We start from the raw sequence: 19,550 nt of genomic DNA, 5'->3' as shown, positions 1-19,550 counted from the left end.
ACACACCAGCAAATCCACCTCTGAATGGCTGAAGAAAAACAAAATGAAGACTTTGGAGTGGCCTAGTCAAAGTCCTGACCTGAATCCAATTGAGATGCTATGGCATGACCTTAAAAAGGCGGTTCATGCTAGAAAACCCTCAAATAAAGCTGAATTACAACAATTTTGCAAAGATGAGTGGGCCAAAATTCCTCCAGAGCGCTGTAATAGACTCATTGCAAGTTATCGCAAACGCTTGATTGCAGTTATTGCTGCTAAGGGTGGCCCAACCAGTTATTAGGTTCAGGGGGCAATTACTTTTTCACACAGGGCCATGTAGGTTTGGATTTTTTTTTCTCCCTAAATAATAAAAACCACCATTTACAAACTGCATTTTGTGTTTACTTGTGTTATATTTGACTAATGGTTAAATGTGTTTGATGATCAGAAACATTTTGTGTGACAAACATGCAAAAGAATAAGAAATCAGGAAGGGGGCAAATAGTTTTTCACACCACTGTATATATATATATATATATATATATAAATAATATATATATATATAAATAATATATATATATATATATATATATATATATATATATATATATATATATATATATATATATATATATATATATATAAATATATATATATATAAATATATACAGTGATCCCTCGCTATATCGCGCTTCGCGGCTTCACTCTATCACGGATTTTATATGTAAGCATATTTAAATATACAGTGGTGTGAAAAACTATTTGCCCCCTTCCTGATTTCTTATTCTTTTGCATGTTTGTCACACAAAATGTTTCTGATCATCAAACACATTTAACCATTAGTCAAATATAACACAAGTAAACACAAAATGCAGTTTGTAAATGGTGGTTTTTATTATTTAGGGAGAAAAAAAAATCCAAACCTACATGGCCCTGTGTGATAAAGTAATTGCCCCCTGAACCTAATAACTGGTTGGGCCACCCTTAGCAGCAATAACTGCAATCAAGTGTTTGCGATAACTTGCAATGAGTCTATTACAGCGCTCTGGAGGAATTTTGGCAAACTCATCTTTGCAAAATTGTTGTAATTCAGCTTTATTTGAGGGTTTTCTAGCATGAACCGCCTTTTTAAGGTCATGCCATAGCATCTCAATTGGATTCAGGTCAGGACTTTGACTAGGCCACTCCAAAGTCTTCATTTTGTTTTTCTTCAGCCATTCAGAGGTGGATTTGCTGGTGTGTTTTGGGTCATTGTCCTGTTGCAGCACCCAAGATCGCTTCAGCTTGAGTTGACGAACAGATGGCCGGACATTCTCCTTCAGGATTTTTTGGTAGACAGTAGAATTCATGGTTCCATCTATCACAGCAAGCCTTCCAGGTCCTGAAGCAGCAAAACAACCCCAGACCATCACACTACCACCACCATATTTTACTGTTGGTATGATGTTCTTTTTCTGAAATGCTGTGTTCCTTTTACGCCAGATGTAATGGGACATTTGCCTTCCAAAAAGTTCAACTTTTGTCTCATCAGTCCACAAGGTATTTTCCCAAAAGTCTTGGCAATCATTGAGATGTTTCTTAGCAAAATTGAGACGAGCCCTAATGTTCTTTTTGCTTAACAGTGGTTTGCGTCTTGGAAATCTGCCATGCAGGCCGTTTTTGCCCAGTCTCTTTCTTATGGTGGAGTCGTGAACACTGACCTTAATTGAGGCAAGTGAGGCCTGCAGTTCTTTAGACGTTGTCCTGGGGTCTTTTGTGACCTCTCAGATGAGTCGTCTCTGCGCTCTTGGGGTAATTTTGGTCGGCCGGCCACTCCTGGGAAGGTTCACCACTGTTCCATGTTTTTGCCATTTGTGGATAATGGCTCTCACTGTGGTTTGCTGGAGTCCCAAAGCTTTAGAAATGGCTTTATAACCTTTACCAGACTGATAGATCTCAATTACTTCTGTTCTCATTTGTTCCTGAATTTCTTTGGATCTTGGCATGATGTCTACCTTTTGAGGTGCTTTTGGTCTACTTCTCTGTGTCAGGCAGCTCCTATTTAAGTGATTTCTTGATTGAAACAGGTGTGGCAGTAATCAGGCCTGGGGGTGGCTACGGAAATTGAACTCAGGTGTGATACACCACAGTTAGGTTATTTTTTAACAAGGGGGCAATTACTTTTTCACACAGGGCCATGTAGGTTTGGATTTTTTTCTCCCTAAATAATAAAAACCATCATTTAAAAACTGCATTTTGTGTTTACTTGTGTTATATTTGACTAATGGTTAAATGTGTTTGATGATCAGAAACATTTTGTGTGACAAACATGCAAAAGAATAAGAAATCAGGAAGGGGGCAAATAGTTTTTCACACCACTGTATATCGCGGATTTTTTGCTGGTTCATGGATTTCTGAGGACAATGGGTCTTTTAATTTCTGGTACATGCTTCCTCAGTTGGTTTGCCCAGTTGATTTCATACAAGGGACGCTATTGGCAGATGGCTGAGAAGCTACCCAACTTACTTTCTCTCTCTCTCGCGCTGACTTTCTCTGATCCTGACGTAGGGGGTGTGAGCAGGGGGGCTGTTCGCACACCTAGACGATACGGACGCTCGTCTAAAAATGCTGAAAGATTATCTTCACGTTGCTACCTTCTGTGTGCAGCTGCTTTGTGAAGCGACATGCTGCACGGTGCTTCGCATACTTAAAAGCTCAAAGGGCACGTATTGATTTTTGACTTCGTTTTTCTCTGTCTCTCTCTCTCTCTCCCTGCTCCTGACGGAGGGGGTGTGAGCTGCCGCCTTCAACAGCTTTGTACCGGCGGTACTTCGCATACTTAAAAGCCAAACAGCCCTATTGATTTGTTTGCTTAACTCTGTTTCCTTTGAAGAGGAAGATATGTTTGCATTCTTTTAATTGTGAGACAGAACTGTCATCTCTGTCTTGTCATGGAGCACAGTTTAAAGCATTATCCTCTGATGAAGACCCCTGATAGGGGTTGAAAGCTCAGGAATAAAAAACTATTTTATGATACGTGATTCGTTTTTTTTTTTTCTCCCTTCGTGGATCTCCGGCTGCAAATATATCAATATCAATATCAATATAAATATAAATATAAATATATAAATATATAAATATATATATATATATATATACACACACACACACACACATATATACATATACACACACTATCACTCGCTCACATATACTGCATATATTGCTCATACACAAGACAACCTATAAAATACACACGAACAAGAAGTATTTCCTATTTTGTCACTGTTCTATCCAGCCAAGGTCCATGATTAAACTGTACATTAATATCAAACCAGACTGAGGTGTCACAAAAGGGGTAGAGTTTAGGGAAGCCCTAAATGAGGGGATTGTAAAGCTTCACAAGATTTTTTTTTAACTGTTAATTGATATGGAATATTTATCTGCATTTAAGACCAAGTGTCCCATGTTTTGCCTGTTTAGTTTCTGTGCCGCCATCTAAAAAATGCACAAAGGTTAGATAGTTTGATGCTTAATTACAAAACGGTACATTTATGAGTCTCCTCTTTAACAGAATATAACTCGTTTGGCAATATACATATAGTTCTCAGAATTATGTCAAATTCTAACATAACTGAATGAACAGATATTGATAATAAAATAAGACAGCTTAATCTCAATGTCTCAGATGACAACTCCACTCCATGAAGCGTGACTACTCTACTTCCAATCAGAGAAAACATAAAATTCAGAAACTAAACTAAACCTCTTTAATGCACAGAATGAATAAATAACCTCATTTTTATAATTAAGTAAATTGTAGCAGAGTTACCCGAAATACACTGAAACCTTGTAATAAACTGAAAACACATAGCTGTGGTCTCAAGACTAATAAAAATAACTATATAGCAAGAAAAAATGAAGCTTTGAACACTATAACTTCTAAATCCACAGAAATGATTTGACAAGAAAATACAAAAACATTAAGACATTTTGTAAAAAAAAAAAAAAAAAAAAAAAAAAGAGAAAATTTGCTTAAAATATTGATAACACCACTGTGTTGAATATGCTCTGAAATTAAAGTAAGAAATTACAGTTAGGGTTAGAGTAAGTAACAATTCAGCTGTAAGAGGCTGAATCAAGTTGGTAGATAGATAGATAGATAGATAGATAGATAGATAGATAGATAGATAGATAGATAGATAGATAGATAGATAGATAGATAGATAGATAGATAGATAGATAGATAGATACTTTATTAATCCCAATGGGAAATTCACAATTTCTAGTAGCGGTCTATAATAGCTTTGCCACTATAATACTTTAAAATAGTTTTCATTATATTCTAGGCAACTTCACATAGTAAAATTTTGGTAATATTAGCTTTTTAAAATTCCTTCTTTGAATTTCAACAGGTTGTACACTTATATAGGTTGTGATGATCAGACTGTTTAAAGAGCATGCTGCAAACAACCGAATTGCACTTCAGGGTATTTTGCTTATGTATAATCATTCTTTCTATAAAATGACAGACCAAAAAGAGTGTGCATTATCCCCAAGAATACATTAAAGAAAGTTAACTCAGCATTTGTCTAGCTATTAGTTTGACTACAGAAGTCCCAAAGCCTATCTTTTGTACAGGTCATTCTTCTGGAGTGATTGCCCTGTAACTGTGCTTTATTCATAGCATTTCCCTACACTGTTGCTTGTTTAACATTTACAGTATCATAACAGGTTTTGCAGGTCACTTATTTGGATTGTTTTATGCCATCTGCGGCAGGTGTCACTGAAGAGTGACTTTTTTCCTGCCAATGATAAAATGTGTACCCCATTTGAAAAACAATGCTGTTGTTGTGTATTTACAGTGGTGTGAAAAACTATTTGCCCCCTTCCTGATTTCTTATTCTTTTGCATGTTTGTCACACAAAATGTTTCTGATCATCAAACACATTTAACCATTAGTCAAATATAACACAAGTAAACACAAAATGCAGTTTGTAAATGGTGGTTTTTATTATTTAGGGAGAAAAAAAAATCCAAACCTACATGGCCCTGTGTGAAAAAGTAATTGCCCCCTGAACCTAATAACTGGTTGGGCCACCCTTAGCAGCAATAACTGCAATCAAGCGTTTGCGATAACTTGCAATGAGTCTTTTACAGCACTCTGGAGGAATTTTGGCCCACTCATCTTTGCAAAATTGTTGTAATTCAGCTTTATTTGAGGGTTTTCTAGCATGAACTGCCTTTTTAAGGTCATGCCATAGCATCTCAATTGGATTCAGGTCAGGACTTTGACTAGGCCACTCCAAAGTCTTCATTTTGTTTTTCTTCAGCCATTCAGAGGTGGATTTGCTGGTGTGTTTTGGGTCATTGTCCTGTTGCAGCACCCAAGATCGCTTCAGCTTGAGTTGACGAACAGATGGCCGGACATTCTCTTTCAGGATTTTTTGGTAGACAGTAGAATTCATGGTTCCATCTATCACAGCAAGCCTTCCAGGTCCTGAAGCAGCAAAACAACCCCAGACCATCACACTACCACCACCATATTTTACTGTTGGTATGATGTTCTTTTTCTGAAATGCTGTGTTCCTTTTACGCCAGATGTAACGGGACATTTGCCTTCCAAAAAGTTCAACTTTTGACTCATCAGTCCACAAGGTATTTTCCCAAAAGTCTTGGCAATCATTGAGATGTTTCTTAGCAAAATTGAGACGAGCCCAAATGTTCTTTTTGCTTAACAGTGGTTTGCGTCTTGGAAATCTGCCATGCCGGTCGTTTTTGCCCAGTCTCTTTCTTATGGTTGAGTCGTGAACACTGACCTTAATTGAGGCAAGTGAGGCCTGCAGTTCTTTAGACGTTGTCCTGGGGTCTTTTGTGACCTCTCGGATGAGTCGTCTCTGCGCTCTTGGGGTAATTTTGGTTGGCCGGCCACTCCTGGGAAGGTTCACCACTGTTCCATGTTTTTGCCATTTGTGGATAATGGCTCTCACTGTGGTTCGCTGGAGTCCCAAAGCTTTAGAAATGGCTTTATAACCTTTACCAGACTGATAGATCTCAATTACTTCTGTTCTCATTTGTTCCTGAATTTCTTTGGATCTTGGCATGATGTCTAGCTTTTGAGGTGCTTTTGGTCTACTTCTCTGTGTCAGGCAGCTCCTATTTAAGTGATTTCTTGATTGAAACAGGTGTGGCAGTAATCAGGCCTGGGGGTGGCTACGGAAATTGAACTCAGGTGTGATACACCACAGTTAGGTTATTTTTTAACAAGGGGGCAATTACTTTTTCACACAGGGCCATGTAGGTTTGGATTTTTTTTCTCCCTAAATAATAAACACCATCATTTAAAAACTGCATTTTGTGTTTACTTGTGTTATATTTGACTAATGGTTAAATGTGTTTGATGATCAGAAACATTTTGTGTGACAAACATGCAAAAGAATAAGAAATCAGGAAGGGGGCAAATAGTTTTTCACACCACTGTAGTTCTCTTCTAAATAATCCTTCTCCTCAAAGTATTAAACATATTATAAATCAGATTGTTTTTTACTCACGGTGAAGTGTGGCATTAACTCATCCTTTTCTTCTTTTGTGACACCCAACACTGCCAAAGCTCGAGGCCGATGATCCACAACCATGTGGTTTGCAACACCTCTGCCTCTGCTACTTCGACCACGGCCTCTTCCTCTCCCTCTGCCTTGGGCCATCTTTCCTCTCCCACCAGGAATAAGACCTAATCTGGCAGCCTGGAAAAAATAAAACCGAAACAAAAAAAATATAGCTATATACAATGTCAAAGGATTTTATTTACTTTAGAAACTTTACTTATGCTAGAGTAAATGTGGAGAAACTGAATGTTCAGCTATTCCTTTAATACATCACTTTAACAAAATTCTTTCAAAGTGAGCAATGTATTTTATTGTCATCTTGGCTTGAACATGGCTTCATTCTATATCAAAGAATTACTTAGAACATTATTTGCAGATGCAGAAAGATAATCATAAAAAGAGGCATTCTGAAATAAACAGCGCTGGCATTAAAAGAGGCCATTTTGAAATAAAACCCATAATAATAATAAAATGATGACATTGTATTCATAATAATTATATAACACATTTTTACATAATTTATTGATTAATTTATATTTATGTACTTTTGTATGTGACTATTTCTAATTGCCATTTATTTCATTTAAGAACAAATGGTATTCTATAAACTCAGAAATGTCGTAACTAAAGCAGATTTTTTTTAAAAAAATCAAAAAGGTAATTAAACAATGAATGTAAAATATGCAAAATCAGAAGTACAAACTTGCAGCTATTACTCATGAAGTAATTACCAGAGCGCTACAGTGCTCAGTACTGCTGCCTTGCAGTTTCAGGGATCTCATTTTGAATTTAGCCTAATCATTTAGTGTGAATTTAGGACATTCATGTACAACTGTTGTTTGTGAGAGGACTAAAAGGAGTTCTGAATAAGTGATTGTGTGTATCGCTAGCAATGGACTGGCATCCCGCCCAGAGGTAGTTTGTTATTCTTAAGCCGGCAGACTGTTATGCTTCAAACTAGAATTATACAGTTGAGAAAATAAAAGTAGATGAATGGACAAGTGTTTACATCAAGAATGCTGTTCCACCATTAAAGGTGGTAAGGTCTGGATGTAGGTGTACCTTACATATTTTTTTTTTTTTCGAAATATAAACTACAACCAATATGAGGCTAAAATTTAAAGTATGCATTGTTTAAGTTTCTACCTCAATGAAGGAGAAACCAAGACTGAATTTGACGTTACAAAACAGTACAAAGTTGATTCAAGCTGAGGCTTCACAGTTACACTAGCAACTGCACTGGCTGGGTTCACATAAAAACTATTGATAAAATGCAGATTGATTTGCAATTAAAAAAGAGAAGGACTAAATTTCTGTACAGGACAGCATAGCAATTATATTGGATGCAAGTTTTGGTGAACAGAAACTAATTCAGCGAGCAGAGATCATTTCTCAAAAGCAAAGAAAGGAGTTAGTCTCAATAGCAAGGGGACAAACAAGAATTTGAAATAGACTGAGACACACGCAAGAAAAAACATAAGGGACTCTACTGTTGTGCCCAGTAAAAAAAAGGTTAAGAAAAAAGAAAAGGTATTACTTTAAAGTCACCCTCACACTAAACGACTTTTCCAATGATTCAGTTTCAGTCTTCATTTACAGCCATATGAAAAAGTTTGGGAACCCCTCTCAGCCTGCATACTACTCTACTTTCAACACAAAAAGATAACAGTGGTATGTCTTTCATTTCCTAGGAACATCTGAGTACTGGGGTGTTTTCCGAACAAAGTTTTAGTGAAGCAGTATTTAGTTGTATGAAATTAAATCAAATGTGAAAAACTGGCTGTGCAGAAATGTGGGTCCCCTTGTAATGTTGCTGATTTGAATGCATGTAACTGCTCAATGCTGATTACTTGCAACACCAAATTGGTTGGATTAGCTCGTTAAGCCTTGAACTTCATAGACAGGTGTGTCCAATCATGAGAAAAGGTATTTAAGGTGGTCAATTGCAAGTTGTGCTTCCCTTTGACTCTCCTCTGAAGAGTGACAGCATAGGATCCTCAAAGCAACTCTCAAAAGATCTGAAAACAAAGACTGTTCAGTATCACGGTTTAGGGGAAGGCTACAAAAAGCTATCTCAGAGGTTTAAACTGTCAGTTTCAACTGCAAGGAGTGTAATCCGGAAATGGAAGGCCAAAGGCACAGTTGCTGTTAAACCCAGGTCTGGCAGGCCAAGAAAAATGCAGGAGCGGCATATGCGCAGGATTGTGAGAATGGTTACAGACAACCCACAGATCACCTCCAAAGACCTGCAAGAATATCTTGCTGCAGATGGTATATTTGTACATTGTTCTACAATTCAGAACAATTTGCACAAAGAACATCTTTATGGCAGGGTGATAAGAAAGAAGCCCTTTCTGCACTCATGCCACAAACAGAGTCGCTTGATGTATGCAAATGCTCATTTAGACAAGCCAGATTCATTTTGGAACAAAGTGCTTTGGACTGATGAGACAAAAAAATTGAGTTATTTGGTCAAAACAAAAAGCGCTTTGCATGGCAGAAGAAGAAAAACACCTGCTACCTATTGTCAAATTTGGTGGAGGTTCCATCATGCTGTGGGGCTAGTTCAGGGACTGGGGCCCTTGTTAAAGTTGAGGGTTCGATGAATTCAACCCAATATCAACAAATTCTTCAGGATCATGTTCAAGTATTAGTCACTAGCCAACCTGCGGCGTACCATACGCCGCATAATCAGGCCGCTTTTTTTAATGATTTTTAAGCACAGGGAAAAAATTAACATTTGAAAAATCCGGAGGAGAGGGGAAGGACGCCCATTACGCCCCATCCGTCATGCTAGTCTGCTAATTTCTCGTTCAGTAACCTGTGAGTAGTGATGGGCGGGGTGAAGCCTCGCGAAGCATGAACACGTTTGAAGCAATTGTGTCGGAAATCGTATCGAAGCTTCGAAGCATTTGACACTCACCTCTCTCGTGACACCTCCTGGCCATTTTCATTAACGTTACAGAAACTTATGATACACTTCAATGACGTCTGTTAAAAGTCGTATTGCTTTTATTTTTTCGTAGCTACAGACCGACAACGAAGAGAAGGGTTCGTCAGCAGCTTGTAGTGTGTGATGTCTAAAAAATATAAATATAACTAACGCCGACAGGCAGAATGCACTATACAATAGCAAGAGTTAAACAAAATAAGACGCCTCACCTCATGCGTTCCCGGCTCTTTCAATTAGCATTTACTTTTGCACTGTATCATTATAATCGCTCCTGTTATTAGTATTATAATTAACCCTGATCTTTTCTTGAGATCACATTTAATAGCCTTAAATGTTTTGTTTGGTCTGTCTTAATTAAAACGGAGTAGACAGAAAATAAAGGTTTATCCCTGTACTTTGCCATGATATAGGTAAGCACATTTGAGAAAGAAAATGTGAAATCCTTAAATCACAGATGTCATTATTCGATCAAGTATTAAAATCTGCAGTGCTTCGAAAGCTCAACACAGTGTCGAAACCTGAGTATCGAGCAGCCCATCACTGCCTGTGAGTCACGTAGAGTTTTCATTGTTGTTTGCGATTCTGGCCGCTTTTCGCGTACTGAGTTGTTCCGGAGTCACAGTTGAGAAACAGTTTTTTAATGTCTTTTAAGCACAGGGGAAAAAATGAACATGTGGCCCGGTGCATTCTTTAACTGCCTTGTGGCGCTGTAGTAGTACGGATGGTTTGCAATAAGGAGACAGTGGAAGATTGTGGGTTCGCTTCGCGGTTCCTCCGTGTGGATAGCAAATTATCCGCGACAAACAAACTGTTTTACACGCTGCAAACCAATCCACGCCGCTTTTTCAATGTTTTTTAAGCAGAGGGAAAAATGAACATTTGCAAAATCTGTAACGCTGGTTTCAGTAAGTACAATGCACACGCGTTTAATTTGTCAGCCACTTTTTGCCAGCTGTGTTTCCTGGTTTGGGCCGCTTTTTGCAGTGTTACCTCTTGTGTATATTATATCTTGAAATCCTTCGAGTTGCTAATTAACTAACTAACACCCACCCACTCAGCTTGTGTGAAAAAAATGCGCCCGTTCTTTTATCATTTTGTTGCAGCCTATCAAAGACTTGCTGATCATGTTTTGTGACAGTAGTGGAGTCAGGCACAGAGAAGGTCAGCTGCAGAGAGAGCGTCTCGACTGTTGCAGGGCCTGAAGCAGGTGAGACGCTAATGAAAAAGAGGCACAGAGCTTATTGGTTTTTAAAGACTGCTTCCTTCATTGTGTTTTAACTTCAGTTTTAAAGGATTGCGCGGCTCTCTGTTGCGCTGCCTGTGTGTGTCCTCTGTCTCTCTGTGGTGCTGCCTGTGTGTGCCTCTGTCTCTCTCTGGCGCTGCCTCTGTGTGAACCAAGATTCCACTGAGGTTGACTAATGAAAAGTCAACGTGGCTCAGAGTTGCAAGTGGACTGTGGCACAGACAAACAGAAAAGACGGCATGTTTTTCGAGGCTTCGCGTCCGAGTTGGTGGGCGTGGCTGTGATTTTTTCGTCGTATCCAATGGTCTAAGAGTTGGTGGGCGTGGCTCCTTCCTGCGTGCGCCATTGGTGTCTTACTTGTCGGCGGTTTAGTGAATCCACGCCCCTTCCGGCGTGCTTTCCATTGTTGGCTACTTGTCTTCTGGCTTAGTGAATTATATATATATATATATATATATATATATATATATATATATATATATAGATAGATACTAGGGTGTTGTACCGTGTTAGCCATTATGAATGTAGAGAAAAGCCAAGCAAAATAACACCTTTTTTTGGCTAACTAAAAGATTACAATATGCAAGCTTTCAAGGCAACTCAGGCCCCTTCTTCAGTACATCTTGCCTGAAGAAGGGGCCCGAGTTGCCTCGAAAGCTTGCATATTGTAATCTTTTTAGTTAGCCAATAAAAGGTGTCATTTTGCTTGGCTTTTCTCTAAGTATTAGTCACAAAGTTGAAGATACACAGGAGTTGGATATTCTAACAAGACAATGACCCAAAACACAGTTCGAAATGTACAAAGGCATTCATGCAGAGGGAGAAGTACAATGTTCTGGAAGGGCCGTCACAGTCCCCTGACTTGAATATCATCTAAAATCTAAGAGATGATTTGAAGCAGGCTGTCCATGCTCGGCAGACATCAAATTTAACTGGAGAGATTTTGTATGGAAGAATGGTCAAAAATATCTCCATCCAGAATCCAGACACTCATCAAAGGCTATAGGAGGCATCTAGAGGCTGTTATATTTGCAAAAGGAGGCACAACTAAGTATTGATGTAATATCTCTGTTGGGGTGCCCAAATTTATGCATCTGTCTAATTTTGTTATGATGCATATTGCATATTTTCTGTTAATCCAATAAACTTTATGTCATTGCTGAAATACTACTGTTTCCATAAGGCATGTCATATATTAAAAGGAAGTTGCTACTTTGAAAGCTCAGCCAATGATAAACAAAAATCCAAAGAATTAAGAGGGGCTCCCAAACTTTTTCATATGACTGTACATAATCCTAGCAAGTCAAGGCAGTCATAGGCAGTCATGCACTTTTGACCTCCAGTCCCCAGCAAATCAGTCACAGACTGGTCTGCAACTTGCCCTGACAAAATCGATTAGGACTGAGTTTGTCTTAAATTGTAGCAGCAGGCTCTTCTGTGTGCAAGAGTTAACAACTAATGAGCTATCACTTAGAGGTACATTGCATACAATGCAGTCCCACAGAAACAAGAAAAGTGCACTTTTTACTTGAAAACTTGAGAGGCAAATCTGTCTTGTGTCTCATGTTTGTCATGCCATGATAGAAGGATAAAAGGGGGAAAAAAAGAGACTGCAGCTGAACTCACCATATCTAAGACTCATTCATAGAAACATCAGCACTGTCATATGCAGTCAAAACGCTGCAAGCTCACAATACTCTGAAACTGTGCTGGAAAATCTTTCAAGCTGTATAATTTGTTATCCTGAGTGATTCTTAATTGTGTAATTTGACACCCTCATAGTGATGCAATTCAGCAACTGCAGTCAGGTTTGACATGCACTATAACTAGAAACTGTGTATTGTGTTGTCATATTTAGCTACCACGGAAAGAATTTGACTAGCAAGGTATAACCTAATCAAGTGAAACCTTGGAGATTCTATGCTGCAGCTCTCCAATTTTGACACATACAGTAGAGAAAATTTATCAAGACATCAGCGCGTTTGTCTCCAAAACTTAGGATAGAGTTCTAGGAATCTGAAATGCATTACTTGTTTGCCTCAAAAGTCCTTCCACCTCATTGCACTACTCACTGTTTGGAAGAAGGAGAAGTCACACTCTACAGTTATTGGACATAAGGAAGAGTTGTGTCTGCAAGCAATGAGACACAAAATGCTTCCAAGCACAGGCTTGGTTACAATGATCCAACATCTCTCCCTCTCTGTTACAAACCACAGTTGCAAATGAATTCAATAATATCTATATCTCACAAGAGTGAGTAAAAACAGAATCCTATCCCCTTTCTTAATGCTGAGGAGCATTACACCAGATACAGGAGGACAGACTACAGTACAGACACAAGTCATTCATTTTATTTATCACACTACAAATAGTTCAACAAAGAACAAAACAAGAATGCAACCAACATCTATTCCATACTCCAATGTTCCATAACAGATTAAGTTAGTATTAGCAATCCTGTCCTATAAATGTATGGAAAGCAACAATTTGTTAGCAACAAGCCAAAATACAGCAACCTCTACTTTATGACAAAGTTTAAAAGAAGTCTGTGTTCCTTATCTTAGTACAACATTAATGAATCACTACATAGTATACCATGGATGTTGATGGAAGATTAAGAAAGATTCAAGTTTATGGCACACAGTAAAAAAATAAATACATAACCATGCAATTTAAAAAAAGACATTTCATGATGCAGTTTGCAAAGGAAAAAAGTAACAATTCATTGCAATGTTCTGGAGGCCAATACTTATAGTTGAAGCATTAACAAAATCTGGAACTGTCTTTGTACTTCATACAATGAGTGTGGATTAAAATATTCGAAAATTAAAGATGTAACCTTGTAAGAGAATGTCACAGCAGCTGACATTTATAATATGGTTGTGAAAACGGGAATGAGTAATATCCATCTTTTTAAAGAATGCTTACCTCAATCTGAAGCTGATTAAGCTTCCTTTTCAAGTCTGTTGTATCTTCTCCAGAACTCAGCTTCTTATGAAAATCCAGTTCGGCATCAAGTAACTCCTTTTGAGCCTTGAAATTGAATAATAATATATAACAGCATGAACGTTCTGCACACAAATTACAATTAATATGTATTTTATGTCAAAGAGTTGGGATAGACAGATGCAGAATCAAACTTACATCAATCTTTGTTTTTGGCTGAATGGACTTTCCTGGAGCATTTGATATGGGTTTTAATTCATCCTTAAGTTGTGAAATCTTGTTTGTAAGCTCCTTAAGTGTTTTCATTATATTTGCTCTCTCCTCCGGTTTCATATTTTTATTTTTCTCAAGTCTGTTAATTAGTACCTAAAAAAGGAGACAGCAGGCTTATTTTATATTGCAGCAATAGAAAGATCCCATTAACTACCAAAAGGGTAAGTAAAATAAATACAGTTAAGTGTTCTACATACAAACCTTCAAGTCACAAACTTTCAAAGATGTAAATGTGCATGTCCAATAAATTCAAACTTAAATAAATGAAAAATTAAACTGTAGAGCATCTTCAAATTTCACAGCAAGCACATAAGTTAGTTTGCATGTCTGGCGCTAGGCAGATTGCAATTCCCACGCTACTATTATTTACATTCCAAGTCACATGCATACATCCTCTACAAGTGGTTGTGCTTTTGGCTGTATCTCTGTTGAGTTAACGCAGTTTATTTCAAGCCCAAGATGTCCGGAATTAAGAGTATTCAACAAGAACACAAGGACACAGTTAGAAACTCGTTAAGGTTAACTTCTTCCTCACTCAGAGAACCACATTAACATGCAATAAACCAAATAGTGTGGTGAAGTGCAGGCACAACAGGGACCTTTCCTTCAGATCTTGTGAACAGCTTTCTCTCGTCGACTTGTCCTAATTGACTCTAACGTATGATTTTCAGATATGAGCATTCCATCAGGAGTACCGCGAGCTTAGTGAGAGCTCTTATTTTGATACACACAAGTTGGAGTTAGTGCCGGAAGTAGTTCTTTTGTGAAGCTTGTTTTTTTTTTTTCCTCACTTTAAAATATTCCTTGAATCTTCACAGCGAACACTTACCAGGCATCAATATTAAGTAATGGACAGTAAGTGTTGAGTGATGATGCCATCTGATTGCTCACTTTGTGTGTGACAGCTGAAATTGAATTTGAAGACAATCAAAAATCATGTCCAATCAACTGAATTTACCACAGGTGGACTCCAATTAAGCTGCAGAAACATCTCAAGGATGATCAGGGGAAACAGGATGCTCCTGAGCTCAATTTTGAGCTTCATGGAAAAGGCTGTGAATACTTATGTACATGTGCTTTCTCAATTTTTTTATTTTTAATATATTTGCAAAAACCTCAAGTAAACTTTTTTCACATTGTCATTATGGGGTGTTGTGTGTAGAATTCTGAGGAAAAAAATGAATTTAATCCATTTTGGAATAAGGCTGTAACATAACAAAATGTGGAAAAAGTGATACGCTGTGAATACTTTCCGGATGCACTGTATATACCAAACTAAAACACAGCAATTTCTAGACACTTGGGTTGCTTTGTTGGTTTACCTTTAGGAAGTAAAATAAAGGTCTATAAAAAATACATTATACTGCCACTTTTTCAGTGGTCTAAGCCTATGGGTTAATAGCAATCTTTCTCCATTACACATGCATTTTGGCTATTTTTAATTAACAAAGTGTAAATACTTTATTATAAAATAAGAAGCAAAAATAAGATACATGTTTAAACTACTAATTCCCTTTACAAAGTTTTTACCTTCTGGCATTCTATTTGTTTTTCCAGCATTTCTTGTTGTTTTTTCCTCATATCTTGCTGAAGTTTAATAGCATCCTGCTGAAGTTAAATGAAAACATAAAATATTTAAATTATTTAATATCCAAAAGCCTGTCCCATGTCATATGCACTGGTATTCATTGCAACAATACAATGGCAGTGATGATAAATTGAATCCTCCCACAGTCCAAAGACATACAGGTTAGGTGGATTGGTGATTCTAAATTGGCCCTAGTGTGTGCTTGGTGTGTGGGTGTGTTTGTGTGTGTCCTGCGGTGGGTTGGCACCCTGCCCGGGATTGGTTCCCTGCCTTGTGCCCTGTGTTGGCTGGGATTGGCTCCAGCAGACCCCCGTGACCCTGTGTTCGGATTCAGCGGGTTGGAAAATGGATGGATGGATGGATGGATGGATGGATGTTCTACCAGAGGTCTAATGCATTATTTTTTATTCATTCTGATCATAAACAAACATTTTTTGTTTTTATAGTGTAGACTGCTACCATAGTTTCTATTAAACCTGTAGGAATAATAAAGAAAAAACTTAGAAGCTATTCAGCAAAGACACAAATACCAAATATTAACAAAACTTACTGTTCAGGTGAAAAAGTATTATTTAATTCTTTATTGGCAAACAGCAAGAAAGTCAGTATAAGCAACATAAAGTGCAGTTCATAAATATTTGGAAAGTGACACAGTTGTTATTGGCAATTCATAAATGATCCCCCTGCCACCACAACCCAATTTAAAGAATCAAAAGAAAATAATACAAATTAAAAATTGACAAATTAATATCTTAAACTGTTGTTTTATATACATAGTTTTATCCCTTTGCAGTCAATGACTACTAGTATTCTGGAAACCATATACATCTCCAGGTGCGGTTTTTTTTTTCATGGTGATGCTCTTCAAGGCCTATACTACTGGCACCTTCACTTCTCACTTATTACGGGGTCTTGGTAACTTTAACCTTAACATTAGCATGTTAAATTCATGCTCAGCTGAATTTTGGTCAAGTGATTGATTCAGCTATTTAAGAACATTTCACTTTTTGGCCTTGAGGGACTCCATAGTTGCTAGAGTATGCTTTGGGTCAATGGCCTACAGAGATGTAAAGCGCCGTCCAATGAGTTTTGATGCATTCTGTTGATTCTGAGCAGACAAGATGTCTCTGTACACCACAGAATCCATTATGTTGCTATTATCAACAGTCACCTTATTAATACATATAAGGTAACCAATTCTAGTGGCAGCTATTTATAGTGGTCTAATCTTCTCTTTATGGGCATCTTGGAGACATTCACATGTATATCCTGGAGAGTGTTTTCGATCTAGCTGACAGTTTAATTTTTTTTTTTAATTTACAAGCGACAGTATTTTTTTTTTTTTTTAGCACCCACAGCTGTAGTTTTCTTTGGTCTACAAGGCTATTTGCTATTTCTGAGCTTTTTTTCTGTTCAATAACGTACCATAAAGTTGATTTTGGCAAAGCTAGTATTTTTGCTCTCCCTGGGAGTTTTTTTTTGGTCTTATGTTCTGCTTTACTTGAAGAAACTAGTTTACTTTACTGACCCTGTTTTGGTCATCATATTGAGTGACAACAGCAGCAGATTCTAAATACCACACTTGCCTTTTAAGCATTTTATCAGGTTCTTTGTACATTGTTCGTGGATGCAGTAACACATATCCTGTCAAAGGACACCAAAGCAGCCAAATGTCTAGTTACTTTTGAATTCCCCCATGAGATTAATAAAATGTATCTAATCTAAAATGGGGGGGGGGGGGGGGTTCACATAAGCAGCTCTGCGACTCCCATACCTTTCACCTGTTTTTTATGTAAATATGCTTGATTTACTGCTGAAAGTCTACACTACAAGCTCAAAAACTGTGTGTCATTTCACTACCAGTATGTTTGCGTAGAGTACCACACTACACTGTATGCACAATTATTAAGCAAGTTGTATTTTTGAGGATTCATTTTAATATGGAACAAATACAGTGCTATCAGTAAATCCAAAATGTTAATAAACCTGTAACTTGAATGTTTTACAAAGAAAATGCGAGTGTGAACGTTCTCAGGGGAATACATGTGTGTGCACAATTAGTAGGCAACTATTAGTGTACAGAATTATTATGCAACTAAAGGAGAAATGAAAATTTTTCCATCTCACTTGTTTGTTTTCATCTGTTAAAGTGAGAATAATAAACAACTCAAAATTTACAAATAAACATTTCTGACATTTCAAAAAAAAAAAAAAAAAATCAGTGACCAATATAGCCATCCTTCTTTTCAATAACAAGTTCTGTTTTCCTTCCCCATAAATCTGCCGTTTAAGTAGGGCTTTAGGTCAGGTGAGGAAGGGGGCCATGTCATTTTTCTTTTACCTTTAAGGCCTTTACTGGCTAGCTATGCAGTGGAGTACTTTGTTGCATGTGAAGGAGCATTGTCCTGTATAAAAATCATGGTCTTCTAAAAAGATAAACTTTTTCTTTTACCACTGCTTGAATAAAGTGTCTTTGTCTTCTAAAAACTGGCAGTAGGTTTGGGAGTTGATTTTGAGTCCATTTTAAACCTGAAAAGGTCCAACTAGCTCATCTTTTATAATACCAGACCATACCAGTACCCCACCTTCATCTTACTGGTGTCTGAGTCGAGGTGGAGCTCTGTGCCCGTTACTGATCCAGCCATGGGCCCATCCATCTGCTCCGTCAAGAGTCACTCTCATCTCATCAGTCCATAAAACCTTTGAAAAATCTGTCTTCAGATATTTCTTGGCCCAGTCTTGACGTTTCAACTTATGTGTCATGTTCAGTGGTGGTTGGGTTTCAGCCTTCCTTACCTTGGCCATATCTCTGAGCACTGAACACCTTGTACTTCTGGGCACTCCATGTAGGCTGCAGTTCTGGAATATGACAGCACTGGAGGATAATGGGTTCCTGGTAATTTCACGTTTGATTCTTCTCACTTTTTACATTTTTGACTTTTTAGTGTCGGTTAAATCTCTTTTTTGGCCCATTTTGCCAGAGGAAAACAAGCTGCCTAATAATTATGCACACCTTGATATAGTGTGCTAATATCCTTAGGCCACACCCTCCCTCATTACACAAATACACATCACCTGATATGCTTAAATCCAATAAGTATTCAAGTTTATACAGCTTAGAGTCAGAATACATAAATAAAAATGATATGGTCAAAATACTCACTTGCCTAATAATTGTGCACACAGTGTAAAAGCAACTGTGTCACTGTTCAAATAATTATGTTCTGCAGTAGCTATCAATGGGCATCTATCTTATAATGAGTCTAAAATCTAATTGCTCCTTAACCACTTACTCAAATTAAAAGAATTAAAATGTTAAGAGGTATTCTAAATGAAACAGTATATTTAACATAATTATATTTACAAAAGTATTTCTCACTTTATCACTTCACTTCTGTGGGAAAAAAAATTACCTGTTTCTTCTTTAGGGCATCTTGGACTTCAAGCACTTTAGAAGAAGATTTTGCTATTGGTTTTGGGATTACTTTTACTGAAGCAGAAGTGAAAGGTGCTTTTAGTGGACTTGGAGCAGAATTAACAACCTAGGAAAAACATTGGTATAAAATAAACATGTGGTCTCAGAAATGCTTATGTTTTAATTGAAAATAAGAATACACCTGCATATTACCTCCGCAGCATCTGTAGTACGTAATGCCTCTGCTTTATTTAACACTGCGGCCCCAATGCGATGTTTTGCTGACACTTTATTTAGGATATATGACCCAGGATTGTGTGGCTTGTTTACTACCTATAAACAGAAATACAACCAACATCAGAAGAACAATAAATTCTGTATCTACCACTAATTTAAAAGTAAATGAAATTACCTTCAACACTTAAGTCATAATATAAACTCATATTAAGAGTAAGATATGTTTAAAGATTTACAGGGTCATTATTGACACATGTACAGAGGACAGTGAAATTCTTAACTTACAAGTCAACATTAAACATGTCATCAGTTTCTGGCGTCAAGTTTAGTGA

At 37.4% G+C, this 19,550-nt stretch overlaps 1 protein-coding gene across 3 annotated transcripts in view; it reads right to left on the bottom strand.

Moving 5' to 3' along the window:
- The window catches only part of rbm27 (RNA binding motif protein 27), a 124,978-nt gene that overhangs the window by 14,284 nt on the left and 91,144 nt on the right, over positions 1–19,550 (bottom strand). For 2 of the 3 annotated variants that reach the window (XM_051933462.1, XM_051933465.1), the window contains exons 12-17: positions 19,195–19,314; positions 18,980–19,108; positions 15,509–15,586; positions 13,904–14,071; positions 13,688–13,792; positions 6,510–6,701 (exon numbers count right to left, since the gene is read on the bottom strand). In XM_051933462.1, the coding sequence (XP_051789422.1) occupies positions 6,510–6,701; positions 13,688–13,792; positions 13,904–14,071; positions 15,509–15,586; positions 18,980–19,108; positions 19,195–19,314 (792 nt within the window). The remainder of the gene's footprint in view (positions 1–6,509; positions 6,702–13,687; positions 13,793–13,903; positions 14,072–15,508; positions 15,587–18,979; positions 19,109–19,194; positions 19,315–19,550) is intronic. The other variant, XM_051933464.1, reaches the window with a different exon arrangement.

Source organism: Erpetoichthys calabaricus, chromosome 11 (assembly GCF_900747795.2).
Source record: "Erpetoichthys calabaricus chromosome 11, fErpCal1.3, whole genome shotgun sequence".
NCBI classification, from domain to species: domain Eukaryota; kingdom Metazoa; phylum Chordata; class Cladistia; order Polypteriformes; family Polypteridae; genus Erpetoichthys; species Erpetoichthys calabaricus.
The sequence above is the reverse complement of the archived record's forward strand: the minus strand, read 5'-3'. Positions and strand labels throughout refer to the sequence as shown.